Source organism: Salmo salar, chromosome ssa05, assembly GCF_905237065.1.
Source record: "Salmo salar chromosome ssa05, Ssal_v3.1, whole genome shotgun sequence".
NCBI classification, from domain to species: Eukaryota; Metazoa; Chordata; class Actinopteri; order Salmoniformes; family Salmonidae; genus Salmo; species Salmo salar.
This window is the reverse complement of record NC_059446.1, coordinates 21,897,522-21,914,663: the sequence shown is the minus strand read 5'-3', so window position 1 is coordinate 21,914,663 and position 17,142 is coordinate 21,897,522. Positions and strand designations below refer to the sequence as shown.

The 17,142-nt window shown below is 41.0% G+C and overlaps 1 protein-coding gene across 2 annotated transcripts in view; it reads right to left on the bottom strand.

Moving 5' to 3' along the window:
- The window catches only part of gfra4b (GDNF family receptor alpha 4b), an 88,173-nt gene extending 73,980 nt beyond the window's left edge, over positions 1-14,193 (bottom strand). Inside the window, exon 1 of one of the 2 annotated variants that reach the window (XM_014199110.2) lies at positions 13,690-14,193. In XM_014199110.2, coding sequence (XP_014054585.1) covers positions 13,690-13,732 — 43 coding nt within the window. In that variant the 5' untranslated portion in view covers positions 13,733-14,193. The remainder of the gene's footprint in view (positions 1-13,689) is intronic. The other variant, XM_014199109.2, reaches the window with a different exon arrangement.
- Between the last annotated feature and the right edge of the window lie 2,949 nt (positions 14,194-17,142).

Below are 17,142 nucleotides of genomic sequence, written 5' to 3'. Positions count from 1 at the left end.
TCGGACCTTATTGCTTAACTACACCACAACACGGGTGTGATATGGCTCCCCGAAATTATGCCGAAGCGTAACCCAAAATGGTTGCCTTTATTTGTATTTAATTGCACAGCCCGGAGTTGATTATAACTCAGCTACTTGCAGCAGAAGACAATACTAACACACACACATTTTATTCACTGGAGAGAAAACTCATGTTTAGCTTGCTTTGTGCACCTCTGCAGCTAGCAAGCCAGGTAGGTCACTAGCTAACTCAAGGATCTCTCACCAATATAGTTGTTTTCCACCTAACCTTGGAAACAGCAGGTCAAACCAGGAACATATGGGACTTTTTCACTTGTTTTAGTTTTGCCACTTGCGTAATGACTGCATCATTGTAACAGACTAGATAAATTAATGTCCATCTCTGCCCACAGCGAGTCATAAAGCAAATGAGGTAAAGCAAGAGCTTTCAGCAAGAATCTAAGCAAACGCTAGCTAGCCAGCAACCTACATTTACCTGACACATTTCTCCCTGTTATTAGACCTGCGTCATAAAATGATGGTAAACAGCAAGCAACTCTTAAATAGCTATTCTTAACTTTTGGACTTGTTTGTTTGTTTTCTTACATCGACCAAGAATGCTGAACTTTCTCTCAGGAGCAGGAACACCAGTCTGGAAGGTTTGCTGCTTCACCAATGGCCTTACAGAAAAGGGAGAAAGCTTAAGCAATTTCAACATGACCTTTTGTTTCGCACAACACTGCCATATGTTGTCTCTAACCTCAAACAGGTGATTCTCGGGTTCGAAGGGCATGTACAAGACTACTGAGGCAGGTAATCTCAAGCAGCAGCCGGTTTTCTGCATCCATACTGCTGCCTTCCTCCAACATGGCTCATCTACACTGCTGCCTTCCCCCAACATGGCTCATCTACACTGCTGCCTTCCTCCAACATGGCTCATCTACACTGCTGCCTTCCCCCAACATGGCTCATCTACACTGCTGCCTTCCTCCAACATGGCTCATCTACACTGCTGCCTTCCTCCAACATGGCTCATCTACACTGCTGCCTCCCCCAACATGGCTCATCTACACTGCTGCCTTCCTCCAACATGGCTCATCTACACTGCTGCCTTCCCCCAACATGGCTCATCTACACTGCTGCCTCCCCCAACATGGCTCATCTACACTGCTGCCTTCCTCCAACATGGCTCATCTACACTGCTGCCTTCCTCCAACATGGCTCATCTACACTGCTGCCTTCCTCCAACATGGCTCATCTACACTGCTGCCTTCCTCCAACATGGCTCATCTACACTGCTGCCTTCCCCCAACATGGCTCATCTACACTGCTGCCTTCCTCCAACATGGCTCATCTACACTGCTGCCTCCCCCCAACATGGCTCATCTACACTGCTGCCTTCCTCCAACATGGCTCATCTACACTGCTGCCTCCCTCCAACAAGGCTCAGGCACTGCACGCCCTTTTTTCCCTGAGTGTGATGCTGTGAGCTGGAATATGAGGCGCAGACTCATTACAATGCAGGGCAATGGATCAACCCCCGCAAAGAAATAACAAAGCTGCCAAAAACTTGGACTGAGACTCAAGCTCTTGTAGTTGCCGAAGGCTTTTCCCCACATGATGTCACAGCTCCTACCGGTAATGTTATCGAGTCTAACTCGGTGGCTGACCCAGGCTGGCACGAGGGCCTCCCAAACTTCCTCAGCTACTGCCTTATATGGATGGATGCCATGCACTGTATATGGACCATAGGATTGGTCACGCATGGCTTACTCCCAATCTGTGAAATGTCATTCCTCCTCACGTCTTTCGAGAAGATCAGAAGCACTGACTATACAGTGCAATTAAAGTATACATTTGTGCAAAATCACACAATCTGTAGAACTTTATCAACAAACTTTGTTCTTGCATGAAAAAAGCCTACAGTATCTGCCCTCTAATATTACCATCATTATGACCAGTCATCCAGACCATAATTGTTGATACCTATATCGCAAGCCAGTCATGAAAGTCATTAGCAAACTAAGTGCGGTTGGTGCTGCTTCATTTGACTGGTTAACACGAAATCTGTGTTATATCCCCTGCCTCTGAGAAAGAGAGTCAATGGGCCTAATATGGAGTGATCTTCTCCAGGGGCAGAACCCTGGTAGTGGGCCTGTGTTCTTAGCCGCCACTCACACAGACCTGTCAAATGCTTACTGACATTCTCTCAATCCAATTAATTAGGGCCTAACAAGCTATGGGAATGGGTGGGATTGGGTACGGAGCGATGGCAGAGGCACAACCCTTTTACAGATCCAACCGTCAGCATTTCAGAGGATGCCCAGTAATGAGGTGGCTGAAGGAACTTGGTGGCTCGTGTCATGTGCCTTGGCTCACCTAGAGGATACATTTGCTGGTGACGTCTGTGGGAAATCTGGGCTTTCTCCCCTGTAATACTTTGGTAGAGTGCTTAAATTTCAAATCACAGTTATAGTAATGCTGTGAACGCACTGCATGGCTTTGTGAAACAGTCACCAAACTGAAACAAAGAGCATAGCTGCGACATAATCATTTTGCAAAGTAAGACCAAATTTGTATTTGTATTTATTATGGATCCCCATTAGCTGCTGCTTGCCAGCAACTACTCTTCCTGGGGTCTAGCAAAATTAAGGTAGTTTATACAATAATAAAATACATTACAATACATTCACAGACTGTGTGCCCTTAGGCCCCTACTCCACCACTACCACATATATACAGTACAAAATCTATGTGTACGTGTGTGTGTCGTGTGTATGTTATCGTATGTGTCTGTGCCTATGTTTGTGTTGCTTCAGTCCCAGCTGTTCCATAAGGTGTTTTTTATATCTGTTTTTAAATCTAATTTTACTGCTTGCATGAGTTACTTTATGTGGAATAGAGTTCCATGTAGTCATGGCTCTATTTAGTACTGTACGCCTTCCATAGTCTGTTCTGGACTTGGGGACTGTGAAGAGACCTCTTGTGGCATGTCTTGAGGGGTATGCATGGGTGTCCGAGCTGTGTGCCAGTAGTTTAGACCGACAGCTCGGTGCCTTCAACATGTCAATACCTCTCATAACTACAAGCCGTGATGGAGTCAATCTCTCCTCCACTTTGAGCCAGGAGAGATTGACATGCATATTATTAATGTTAGCTCTCTGTGTACATCCAAGGGCCAGCCGTGCTGCCCTTTTCTGAATCAATTGCAATTTTCCTTTTTTGTGGCACCTGACCACACGACTGAACAGTAGTCCAGGTACGACAAAACTAGGGCCTGTAGGACCTGCCTTGTTGACAGTGCTGTCAAGAAGTTAGAGCACCGCCTTATCATGGACATACTTCTCCCCATTTTAGCAATTGTTGTATCAATATGTTTTGGCCATGACAGTTCACAATCCAGGGTAGCTCCAAGCAGTTTAGTCACCTCAACTTGCTCAATTTCCACATGATTTATTAAAATATTTAGTTGAGGTTTAGGGTTTAGTGAATGATTTGTCCCAAATACAATGCTTTAGTTTTAAAAATATTTAGGACACATCCCAATGATGAACAAGGGGAAGACTTGTTCTGTGCATAGAGGATTTGCAATTACAGTTTGCCTCCTCTTCCCTGAGTCTGAAATAATGAATCAAGTAGCGGTGAGCGGAGGTGGCAGCCTCTCCTGCATGGACCAGATGTTGTAAATCCACGGAATCTTCCAGAGACAGGTGCCCTCCAGCCGGTTCCTGTCTGCTGCCTTGGTAATGGTTTGTTTCCTTTCCTGGAACACTGGAGAAATCAGGCAGCACCACTCCAACCTCTATCATCTCCACATTACAAGGTTATACAGCATTTCCAATGCTGGCAGTGGTGTCCTATGACTCTGCTTTATAACGGCTACAATTACTGAGTGGCCAGAGTAAAGACAGTTTGGCCTGTGGGGTCAAAGGATTACCGGTATGTCTGTCTCTTGTTGCCATTATGCCATTTCCTGTATTTGGGCTGCTGTCAAGCAAAGATCTCTGATTTCTTGGTACAGGCCAGACAGTACTGATACGATTTATTACTTGGAGACAAACATTTCAGATCAGACTTTATATCAACAACCACAATGAGGCCACTAGACTGGTTTAATGGATTTGATTAACTGAAGAGCCCCTCATGAAAATAAACGTCACTGGATTCATTTCGGCAAAAAACTATTCGGTGCCATGGCCTGACTGGTATTCTGGCTGTGCCTACTGATTAGACTGGATTTTATTGGGTTGCTGAATTGCAGTGTAATTCACTTCACTGTGCATGTAGGCAAACATTTAAATGGCCCCATAGTAATTACATGCCATGGAGATTGAGGCCACATTTACGTTTAATAAAATAATAACAAACCAAATAATACATGCATAGTGATGGATATAAAACCTGTTCAGTCAGTGGATCCCATTCATCCTGCCTGTCATAAAAGCTGTGTTGCGACCACAATGAAATTAGACAGCTACATCCATCACGGCTTTGCCAGCGATGTCTTCTTAGAGCTCACTCCCGGGCTCTATCTCCCGTTTTTCAATTATGTATTTTGTGTACTCTTCCCCCTGTTTCCTCAGTTTCTTTGGCTTACATCTCCAAAACTTCAGGGATTAAAAAGGGATGAAGAAAGGATGAATACTGTCATAAATCGTTTTAGATTTTCTGGTAGTAAAGATGAGAGGGATACCTGGTGAAAACAAAAATTTCATCCTAAAGATACCAACTGTACACAGCACCTCTCATGTTTACTGATGCAAGAGAAGTTAAAAGGAACGTGAAACAAAAATAACTCCATTAAAACAACACTATGATGAAAGTTATCAAAAGAGTCCAAATTTATCCTAGCAGGAACAGAAAGAGGTCCATGGTTTCACCTCCAATCTCGCCTTTTTTAAACCAGTAACAGTCTGCAATTTCAAGTCTGACATTTAATTAAATAAATTATTTCTCTGAGGATCTTACAAAACTATAGTGGACCACAGGTCCGCAGCTCTGTTTCCGATTGACGCAGGTAAACCGGCTGCTGATGTCGCATCTGAAGGGGAGTCAGTCTTCCTTGAAACACTTCCTCACATTTCCTCTTCATCACAGATGGAATATTAGGTAAACATACTCATTCTCACTCAAAGACCATATTGTCTGTATTAGGTGCAATCTGTGCAATCTAAATATACATTTCACAGCTTACTACAGGAACTTTGAAATATAAGTCCTTGGACAATTGACGGCCATTCTCTTTCCAACAAACCTATCTACCTAAATAAAACTTCAGTCAGTCATCCCAAGATAGCTATGTCCCAGAAACACAGTGGCAGACTGGGTAGCTATTTGGTAGCCGAGCTTAAGCCCTCCATTTGAAGTTGTGTCACAAAGGAGCTGTGTCTACCTGTCTGGAACAGGCTTTCTCTCTGGATAACCGCCGACAGACTCCGAACTAATGAGGCTCTGTTTGGCCCTTGGAGGCCACTGTATGTCTATAACCCCAGAGCCATCTCCTGAATTTCTTAACAGGCCTGGTGAGGGGAGAGCCACAGCTTTTAGCCCTACCAAGAGCCCTACTTCTAACAAGTACCATTTCAGTCCAACTTCGCATTTTTAGCTCCGGTATCAACAGTAATTTCCAAATGACCACAAAGATGAATCCTGAGCCAAGGACCTCAGGAGTTCTTCAACTGTGACTCGCTCCTAACTCCTTACATGATGTGTTGTCTGGAGCTAGTAGGGTTTAATATTGTAGGCAGATGATTACGTGTAGTATTGAATAATGTCAGGAGGAAAGGTCAAAGCCATCAAGCTGATTGACACTAGATGAATGGCAAAGTTCCGGGCAGCAAGGTTTAAAGCATCTATTAGGCCCAGACAATATGGGTTTAAAGCATCTACAAGGCCCAGACAATAGGGTTTAAAGCATCTATAAGGCCCAGACAATAGGGTTTAAAGCATCTATAAGGCCCAGACAATAGGGTTTAAAGCATCTATAAGGCCCAGACAATAGGGTTTAAAGCATCTATTAGGCCCAGACAATAGGGTTTAAAGCATCTACAAGGCCCAGACAATAGGGTTTAAAGCATCTACAAGGCCCAGACAATAGGGTTTAAAGCATCTACAAGGCCCAGACAATAGGGTTTAAAGCATCTATTAGGCCCAGACAATAGGGTTTAAAGCATCTATAAGGCCCAGACAATAGGGTTTAAAGCATCTATAAGGCCCAGACAATAGGGTTTAAAGCATCTATTAGGCCCAGACAATAGGGTTTAAAGCATGTATTAGGCCCAGACAATAGGGTTTAAAGCATCTATAAGGCCCAGACAATAGGGTTTACAGCATCTATAAGGCCCAGACAATAGGGTTTACAGCATCTATAAGGCCCAGACAATAGGGTTTTAAAGCATCTATAAGGCCCAGACAATAGGGTTTTAAAGGCATCTACAAGGCCCAGACAATAGGGTTTAAAGCATCTACAAGGCCCAGACAATAGGGTTTAAAGCATCTATTAGGCCCAGACAATAGGGTTTAAAGCATCTATAAGGCCCAGACAATAGGGTTTAAAGCATCTATTAGGCCCAGACAATAGGGTTTAAAGCATCTATAAGGCCCAGACAATAGGGTTTAAAGCATCTATTAGGCCCAGACAATAGGGTTCAAAGCATCTATAAGGCACAGACAATAGGGTTTACAGCATCTATAAGGCCCAGACAATAGGGTTTAAAGCATCTATAAGGCCCAGACAATAGGTTTTAAAGTATCTATAAGGCCCAGACAATAGGTTTTAAAGTATCTATAAGGCCCAGACAATAGGGTTTAAAGCATCTATAAGGCCCAGACAATAGGATTTAAAGTATCTATAAGGCCCAGACAATAGCAAGGGAACAGAGGCAGCTAACAGCTTTTAACGTCAGGTTCTACCAGGAAGAATATCATGATGATCACATCTCAAACACTAATGACTGGGTCTGGATGGATGGATAACTAGGTGGATGCTACAGTATGTGTCCTTTTGATTAATTTATTTTTATTCAGGGGATGAAATGGCAACGGTACTTAACTGAAATGATACAAGTCTGAGGAGGAAATTGTTTCCACTACTGTATAAAAACAAGATCTGAATGAAATCTGTTCATGTGACCTACTCAAAGACATCAAAATCACATCATTTTATGATGTGACGCTTGTGACAATAGTATAATATTGTTATATTGGTTATTATAGGCATTATAATCCAATATTGAAATTGATTGCTTCCTAATATTTCTTTATAATGTGAAGATCAGTTGCAGTTTTCAGTGATGTATTTTCTATTGTTCTACCTCACAAGGACAAAGGGTCACACTTACTCCTCAGGACAAGTCTTATTATGAAGAGAACAATAAGATTTTTTTTTTATTTTTTATCATCAACAATGATACATATGAGCATCTGATGTGATTGTAATGACTTGGCCATTTCTCCCACATGAGAAACCGTGCACATCTGCTATATGCTCATCATGGGTAATACCTGCCTCAAATGAGATTTGTGACAAATCCCTTACAAGAACACAGCCAATATGCTTGATGATAGCATGCTTGGGGGTGTCTCCATTAAAGACACAGGTCATGCCCCACAATGTCAAAACCCTTAAACATCACATTGCCTATATGATAGAATAGTGAGGTACCCATTGAATCCATAAAATAGTGAGAAACCTATTGAAATCATTAAAATAGTGAGGAACCCATTGACTCCATTAGAATAATCAGGAACCCATTGACTCCATTACAATAGTCAGGAACACACTGACTCCCTTAGAATAGTAAGGAACCCATTGACTCCATTAGAATAGTAAGCAACCCATTGACTCCATTAGAATAGTAAGGAACCCATTGACTCCCTTAGAATAGTAAGGAACCCATTGACTCCATTAGAATAGTCAGGAACCCATTGACTCCATTAGAATAGTAAGGAACCCATTGACTCCATTAGAATAGTCAGGAACCCATTGACTCCATTAGAATAGTAAGGAACCCATTGACTCCCTTAGAATAGTCAGGAACCCATTGACTCCATTACAATAATCAGGAACCCATTGACTCCATTAGAATAGTCAGGAACCCATTGACTCCATTACAATAATCAGGAACCCATTGACTCCATTAGAATAGTCAGGAACCCATTGACTCCATTAGAATAGTCAGGAACCCATTGACTCCATTAGAATAGTAAGGAACCCATTGACTCCATTAGAATAGTAAGGAACCCATTGACTCCTTTAGAATAATCAGGAACCCATTGACTCCATTAGAATTGTCTTCCCTGTGGCTCAGTTGGTAGAGCATGGTGTTTGCAATGCCAGCATGGTGTGTGCAACGCCAGGGTTGTGGGTTCAATTCCCACAGGGGGCCAGTACAACAACAAAAAATGCATGAAATGTATGCATTCACTACGGTAAGTTGCTCTGGATAAGAGCCTCTGCTAAATGACTAAAATGTAGAATAGTCAGGAATCCATTAGAATAGTCAGGAACCCATTGAATCTGTTAGAATAGTAAGGAACCCATTGATTCCATTTAAATAGTAAGGAACCCGTTGACTCCATTAGAATAGTGAGGAACCCATTGACTCCGTTAGAAGTGAATCAATCTGTCTGCATTTTGGTTTGTCTGACTCGTACTGAAATACAGACAGAATCGGGTGTGAACATTACACACTGTAAAAGTGCTCATTTATCTGTGATTAGTGCCTGTTGTATTTTTCTAAAGCAGAAATGTCATAAGTTTGATAGCTTTAAAGCTCATTTTCAGCCATTAGATTAATCCCTACCAATTCAAAACTCTCACTCCTGCTGTGGAGTAGTTGTCAATCATTTTCAAATTGAAATGGTTCCTAGTCTCAATGCCACCAGAGATCATTTCTTACCCATTCAATATGAACCAATAATATTCAATGCAATCACCTTGCGCTACAGTTGGACTTGGCTCCTTGATATCAAATGGTAGTGATCTGACTGATGTACCATAGATGGTATCTCTAAGTTAACATGGTGGGCGAATAAATAGAAAAACCAAAAAGGGAACATTGCATTGCACAAACGTATTCAATCCTGTATCGTTTTGGCCCCCATATGGATCTGTCAAAGGCAAACCTTGTGCACATTCATCATGCAGATACGATCAATGCTTGGACAGTCTCTTCTGGCTTTTCAAATTCTTCTCCTTTCTCATTGGGGTGGACAAGGTGGTTATTCACACTGAGCTCCAACTCATCTGAATGCAGTATCTGGCCTTCCTGTTAGATGAATGTCTTCTTGGAGACCCTAGGCCCTGGACGGAAGATCATCATCCCTCTTGGTCTACATCTCTCTCGAACCCAAAGAGGTAGAGATTACTGTAGTTTCACAAAACCAGCTAGTCTTAATGAGTAATCACTGAGGTTTACAGCAACCTAACATACGGTATTTTGATATATATATATATATATATATATATATACATACATACATACATACATACATACATACATACATACATACATACATACATACATACATACATACATACATACATACATACATACATACATACAAACACAGTGCCTTCAGAAAGTATTCACACATTTCTTGACTTTAAAAACCTCCCTGGTCTTTGTGGTTGTGTGCTTGAAATTCACTGCTCGATTTAGGGACCTTACAATTATCTGTATGTCTGGGGTACAGAGATGGGATAGTCATTTAAAAATCATGTTAAACACTATTATTGCACAAAAGTTAAGTCCATGCAACTCATTATGTGACTTGTTAAGCACATTTTTACTCCTGAACGTATTTAGGCTTGCCATAACAAAAAGGTTGAATTCTTTTTGACTCAAGACATTTCATTTCTAATTAAGTTGTAAACATTTCTAAAAACATAATAACATTATGCGGTATTGTGTGTAGATCAGTGACACAAAATATCAATTTAATCAATTTGAAATTTGTAACACAGCAAAATTCGGAAAAGTTCGCAAAGAAGGACACCTGACATTGAATATCCCTTTGAGCATGGTGCAGTTATTAATTTTACATTTTGGATGGTGTATCAATACACCCAGTCACTACAAATATACATGCGTCCTTCCTAACTCATTTGCTGGAGAGAAAGGAAACCGCTCAGGGATTTATACATGAGGCCAATGGTGACTTTAAAACTGTTACAGAGTTTAATGGCTGTGATAAGAGAAAAATTATGATGCATCAACAACATTGTAGTTACTACACAATACTAACATAAATGACAGAGTGAAAAGAAGGAAGCCAGTACAGAATAAAAATATTCTAAAACATATAATACAAGTAATACTGCGGAAAAATGTGTCAAAGCTGAGTGTACAGAACATTTGGAACATCTTCCTAATATTGACTTGCACCCCCTTTTGCCCTCATAACAGCCTCAATTCGTAGGGGCATGGACTCGAGAAGGTGTCGAAAGCGTTCCACAGGGACTCTGGCCCATGTTGACTCCAATGCTTCCGACAGTTATGTCAAGTTGGCTGGAGGTCCTTTGGGTGGTGGACCATTCTTCATACACACGGGAAACTGTTGAGCGTGAAAATCACAGCAGCGTTTCAGTTCTTGACACACTCAAACAGGTGCGCCTGGCACCTACTAACATACCCTGTATATTTTGTCTTGCCCATTCATCTTCTAAATGGCACACATACACAATCCATGTCTCAATTGTCTCAAGGCTTAAAAATCCTTCTTTAACCTGTCTCCTCCCCTTCATCTACACTGATTGAAGTGGATTTATCAAGCGACATCAATAAGGGATCATAGCTTTCACCTGGTTAGTCTGTCATCGAAAGAGCAGGTATTCTTAATGTATTGTACACTCAGTGTATATTCAGCTGTAGAATATTCTTCTATATTTAACCATATATTCTCACAATGCTCTCCATGGAAAGATGGTAATATGTGTAGGTCTATTTTTTACAGATGGTCACTGATTCCATCCCAGACCGAGTGTTTCCTTTAGTACAGTATGTGCTCTTTTATTGCATTCCTGGAAATTGACATCATTATGAATCCCCAGTGTTATCGATGTGCAATGGGAGCAGTTTGATCAAACAGGCTGTTCTATCTATATGCTGTTGTTTGACATGGTTATGTGAGTTAAACCCCAGTCTTATCAACCACACTGCTGCCTCGTCAGTAGGCCACATAAATGCATAATGTCATCTACAGAAATTGTGATCTATGTACACTGTGCCTTCGTTGTTCTGATGGATTGAATTGTTGCCTGTGCTCATTAGTTTGGACAAGTGGCTCAACAACACTGCAATTACCTCAGAAATGTGCCAATGCAAATACAAAACACCTATAATACTGCAAGTTTGTGTGAGAACAAAAGACAATGATTGAATACTTAAGCTGGAAAATTGCACCATTATGCTTCTGTTGAGGTAAAGCTAGTTATGGATGCATAGCAGCAAGATCCATCCGTTATTGATGACAACTGCAAACACCTAATTCAGAGAAGAAAATGGCAGACCATCCAATTGGCTTAAACAGACCTCTTCTCCACCTTATGCCAATTGAATAGACATTGAATCATATCATGTTATGATTCTCAATGCATAACTGTATTCATTTCCTTTCAGAATTCCCCACCTCCAACCCCTTCATTTCTCTAATGAAAACAGTCCTGGAGTTGCTGAAGAGAATATCAATACTGAGTGTAAATGTCTGTTCTCCTGTTAGCCAGCTGTTGATGAGTTGGGAATGCCAGTTCCCAATTGAGATAGGAATGATCAACTCTGGTGTCATGGCCGTGTCAATAACCATAATGGTATTATCCCCGCCTTGCAACAAGGTCAGGATTAACATGTCAGTGTTGTCTTGACTAATAGACATTGATAGTTTACAACTTGCGGCTCTCCTTTCTCACTTGCACGCATCAGAGGCAAAAAATCGATAGCGACTTCATCCAATCACACTGAGAGCGTCTGTCATTCAACAATGATGACGAAGCCACCCAGGTACCTCTGTGAAATTGGTTGAAATTATTAATATGGGGGAATGTGTCACCTTTTCTATACTGTTAATCTGAAATCATTCAAACGATCAGTAGAACAGTTCAATGCAGTGGCAGTCAAACGATCAGTAGAACAGTTCAATGCAGTGGCAGTCAAACGATCAGTAGAACAGTTCAATGCAGCGGCAGTCAAACGATCAGTAGAAAAGTTCAATGCAGTGGCAGTAAATGAGGGTACCAGTAAATTGTGAAGGTTTCACCAGCACCACTCATAAAGTGAAGGAAAAACGTGATGTATCTTCTTGAATTTAGTAAATATATGCCCAAGTAGGATTAGATAGAATGATATCCACTAGAGTCCTATGAATGCTACAGTTAGATTGGACAAGACTCGTATCCCCGTGGACCAGTTTGTACATTAAACATTCTCCATTCAGGCTACAAAGGCTTCGATTGCCTCCTTAACTCGATTGAATGGCGAGAATACAGAAGAAAAAAAAACAGGAAAAATATGCTTTCTTTATGAAACCCCATTTTCAACCATAATGATAGAGTGGCTAATGCCTAGGAATGATAGCACAGGATGTTGCGTATTGCGTTTAGCCAATCAAGTTGCAATGGTCTGTTGTTTACCCCTGGCTGAAAGCTGGCACAAAATCTGGAAGTAGCATTAGCCACTCTTGCATGGTGGTGGAAAATGGTGTTTCATTTTAAAAAAGTGTGCAAATTTTCCCAGTTTTTTCCCAACCATTAAATCAAGTTGTGGTATTAAAAAAACATTCAGTTAATGTGTTCTGTCACGTACATGAGGTAGAATTGCATGAAATGCGTTTTTTTAAAAAAATGCTGATTTTTATTATGGCTTTATTATAAAGTGGCTATTTCTTCAACAGTAAATTTACTTACTACCCATCGAATTGCATTTTGATGCATGGATTTGTTTACAGGGGTTGTGGTCAGGCAATTTCTTAATCTGGCCCTGTTTGAATGCTAAAATGAAACAACTCATTATCATCATGTGCAGGTCTTTGGGCTAGGTTGTAGCCTAATGTTGTCAGAGAGTAGTTGATGTACACGCACGTACACACACAATTTCAATGAGTTCCTACAATAGCCCACATGTTGACAATATCCCGTCATAATGGTGTATGCGGATTATTGGGCCATATCAATTATTTATATAGGTATCAGGACACCATAGAACACTTATGAAGTGCTAGTCAGTCACTTAATTTCGACCTCATATTGAGATTCAATGTGGCATACATTGCAAGGAAGTAATCGCAGATTCTCCAAATGGCGTAAACATAATATCCGACAACTAAAATGTAGGCAAAATTATTGCGCGGCAACAACTAAATCACTCCTCATAATTTCTACCATAAAATCAACTTCCACCGAAATGTATTATTGTGCTAGTGGGAACATGGTTTTATTGAAATATACATAGGTCAGTGATAGAAAATAAAAGCATACTTTATTTTCCTAAATGTACTTTGGTAGCCTATTCGCTCAACAGAAATAGTTATCTAAATATGCGGGTTTTCTGCATATTGCGAACAGGTTGCAAAACTGAAAATCTCCTTGGTTTCTGTATCCCATGAAATCTTGATCAGATGAACGTGTCTATCAATACTCAATAGTTGCAATATCTCGTAGGGCAGTACAGGTAGAAAATACGCCTGTTTACTTACCGAAGAAGACGAGATGAAATAGGTAAACTCCCCAAAGATCCATTTTGATTTCCGATGTAAAATTCTGTTTAAATGATTCCAGGTAACGCACCACTACACCTACACCTTTGAAATTACACTCAAATACATCCTCCTGTACAAGTGGACTGAATTGTTACAAAGGGATTGATAACCAAAATAACTCCTTGTTCACTAAATGTTTCAGAATTCCAGAAGTTTCCCGAAAGTGGATGGATTAATCAAATGTCATGGACATAAATAAATAAAAATACGGGCGTAATCGTTATGTAAAACGAACATGTAAAACGTGTTATAGACCCTGAAAAGTTATCTAGGCTACATCTAGGATCAGGTATGTGAGAGTTTGGGGTTGCCCGCCGCTGTTCTTTCTCCGCCGAAAGCAAGTCCTCTTCGAACGTATTTTCTGTTGGTAAGTGGGAAAGAGAGTGGCTCGGATGGACTAACTGCTGAGAGCGACGTAGGTGAGCATGAGGGAATGGGAGAGGGTGGGGGAGCAAAAGGGGTTACGTAGAGTGGAAGGGACAGTGACACATGACATGCAATGCTCGTGTAAAAAAAATCACGCAGCATAATATCGCCTCTACAATCCAACAGGCATATAGGTCAAGTTATATTGTACTATTTGTTTCCCAATCTTTCTCAGTTCCGATTGGAAAAGAAGATATACCTACCAATTAAGTGAAACTGACTAACAATGATGGATGAACAACACCATAATAGATAGTCTGACTGAATTCAACAAGATGCATACAAATGTCCCTGCACTTTAGGACTGGTGTTGCATTTAAATCATTGTTTATGTTTTATTATCCCAACTTTGCGTGGCAACTGGCAAGGCCAGCACTGTTGATTCAGATTGAAGACAATTGTAAATAGGCCTACACACAATAAATCTTGAAATTACACTGTGACAGAATGATAAGAAAACATGCAAGAGGGAAAATAAATGTGTAATTAAAAGGGGTGCTAAAACAAAACCACGTTTTGGGTGGATACAATTCAATCTATAGATATATCCATAAATCTATAATAGGAGACAGATAAACTCCTGGGGGGGAAATAATATTTGGCTTTCGGCACTAAAATAATAATTTGCTGCTGTCTGCTTCAGTATCTGTTTATTATTTCTATCTTGTTTGTAAAGCACTTTCCTCAGTCATCGTTTTTTTCCATTCTTGGCTCTTGTATGGCGCTATCTTGGAGGAGACTACCAGATTCCATGACAGCTGGTCCATTTGTGGGTTGTTTTGTGAGAAACACACGAGCCCGGGATTATGACTTTGTTGTTAAGAGTAACAATGACTGGGGAGGGACGAGGGAGGGTAAAGGCTCTGGGAGGTGGTTGGTTGGATAGATGGACGGGTGTTGTGCATTGCAGAATGTCTAGAATATCATGTGACTTGTTGCGCACATAACAATCTCTATAAAATATATCAAAGAGAAGCGTCGAAATGAAGCTGGGGACAGCCTTCTAATACCATGACACTGATTCTTGAACGGTTTAAAATATGACTATTGTGTCAAGTCCATCTTTAATGTGTCAGAGACTCACAGCATCTTCTAACTAGAGAGCAGGGCTGGGAAACTCTGGTGCTGGAGAGCTGCGTTGGTTCCACACTTGATTCAAATGTTCAAATAATCATGGTCTTCAATTTGGACAATGATTATTTCATGACATGTGTGAAGTTTATGGCCCAGCGCCTAATTCAATGACAGCAGTCGTCCAGGAAGTGCATTTGGGCTGTATTGATCCACCTTTTGGCTCAGCTCCAAAATGGTGACAGCAGCCAATTGAGTTTCCACATGATCCATCCAAACAGAGCTGGCAGGAGATAACCACCGGTCGGTCAACCATGTTGGATCACAGTGTAAGGCTGCCTACAGGTCCAGCAGGATTGCTGCCATTGGACACAATGCAACTTGGGCAGTATAGCAGCTTTCTTTGATTTCAAAGGAAGCATTCCCTCAGTGGCTGATGGCTGATGGCAATGCCAGACGTCTGATGGCTGTAGTGCCCACAGGTCCAAGAGGATCATCCAGCTGTTTGCTAAAGACTGAATGGAGACCACTGGAGAACAGTTGTAGCTGCTTGGTGTCTCGTTGATTGTCATTCATGGTTTTCCTCAACTATATTTGAGTGTACAGCAATAACAATCCATTTTGGTTTCATTTTTACCATACCGGCATGGGTGATAATGGGGGGCAATTATAATGATGGCCTATTTCATTTTGAGTGCTGAAATTGGAGTCACAAATGTGTCCATGCAGGGCAATAAATGAATTACTGAAGATTATATGTTGGAGTGCTGTCCAATTCATTTATTTATTTTTTTGACACGCAGGCAGCCATCCAGAGGAATCACTAATTGTACTGTACAACAACCTAGTACACTTTATGTTTGTCCTGGACTAGTTCACTTCCTAATACGCATTTGAAACAAAACAACATTACCATCTCAGTCGGAAAGTGAGTACTGCTTATTTAGGGGGGAAATGAGCTCTGACCATGTTTGATATATAAATAAAAAAATTACAGACACAAAGTTCCTTGGGGATTTTTTGGTAAATCACATATTTGCACTGTGCATTTTGAATTTGTTATTCAAATCGACACTAAATGTTGCAAGAAAAGCAGAAAGCTCTCTCTGAGGAAAAGGGAGCTTAAAAAAAGGAGTACAGCTTGTTTATATTTTTGTCTTAAGCCGTGAGGTCTCCCTGACATTCTCTGAGGGACGTTCTAAGTGCTGAAGGCTATGTGTCAGTCTTTTCCTTACATTAGAGAAAGGGTGACCTAACCTTATCTGACCTGCACCACCTCCACTGAGGATACTCCTAAGGAAACCATTGAGGAGATGAATGCTTTGTCAAGGCAAGCCTTCCTCATAATACATACCCTCTCCATCTGAAGGGCTTTCGTCTCCCGGGTTCTCAATTAATCCAAGCTCTTCTCAGTCCTCTGGACTGCTTAGCTTTCAGAAGGGATGGTGGGTCAGCTTTGAAGGCAAAGGAGATGGACAGGCATCACTTTCTAGCCGCCGGCGAGGGTACACTGATTTCCTATCATTCAGAGCCGAAGCGGTGTGGACATTTTATAATGAGGGATTACTACTGTATCTGTGATCATTTCTATGTCCATGCGGTATAGAGGTAGATGGATGATGAAGTGGGCACTGCCGCTCAGTAAAATGTTTGTTGGACACATTTAATGGCTACTTTTACTGCAGAATTTAGCCCTACATTGGGTTTTGATGTTTGTATGATAAATCAAAGTGCTGGTGGGTTTTCCCGACATTTCTCCCAGTCGAGATTTCCCACTAGGATACTCTGTTTTCAGGCTTTTAAAGTCAACGTTTTATCCAATAGTTTTGCTCTTATTCTCAAGTAGACCAATAATGTTGAGAGTTTTATGTTGAGAGGTATAGCCAGAGGTAG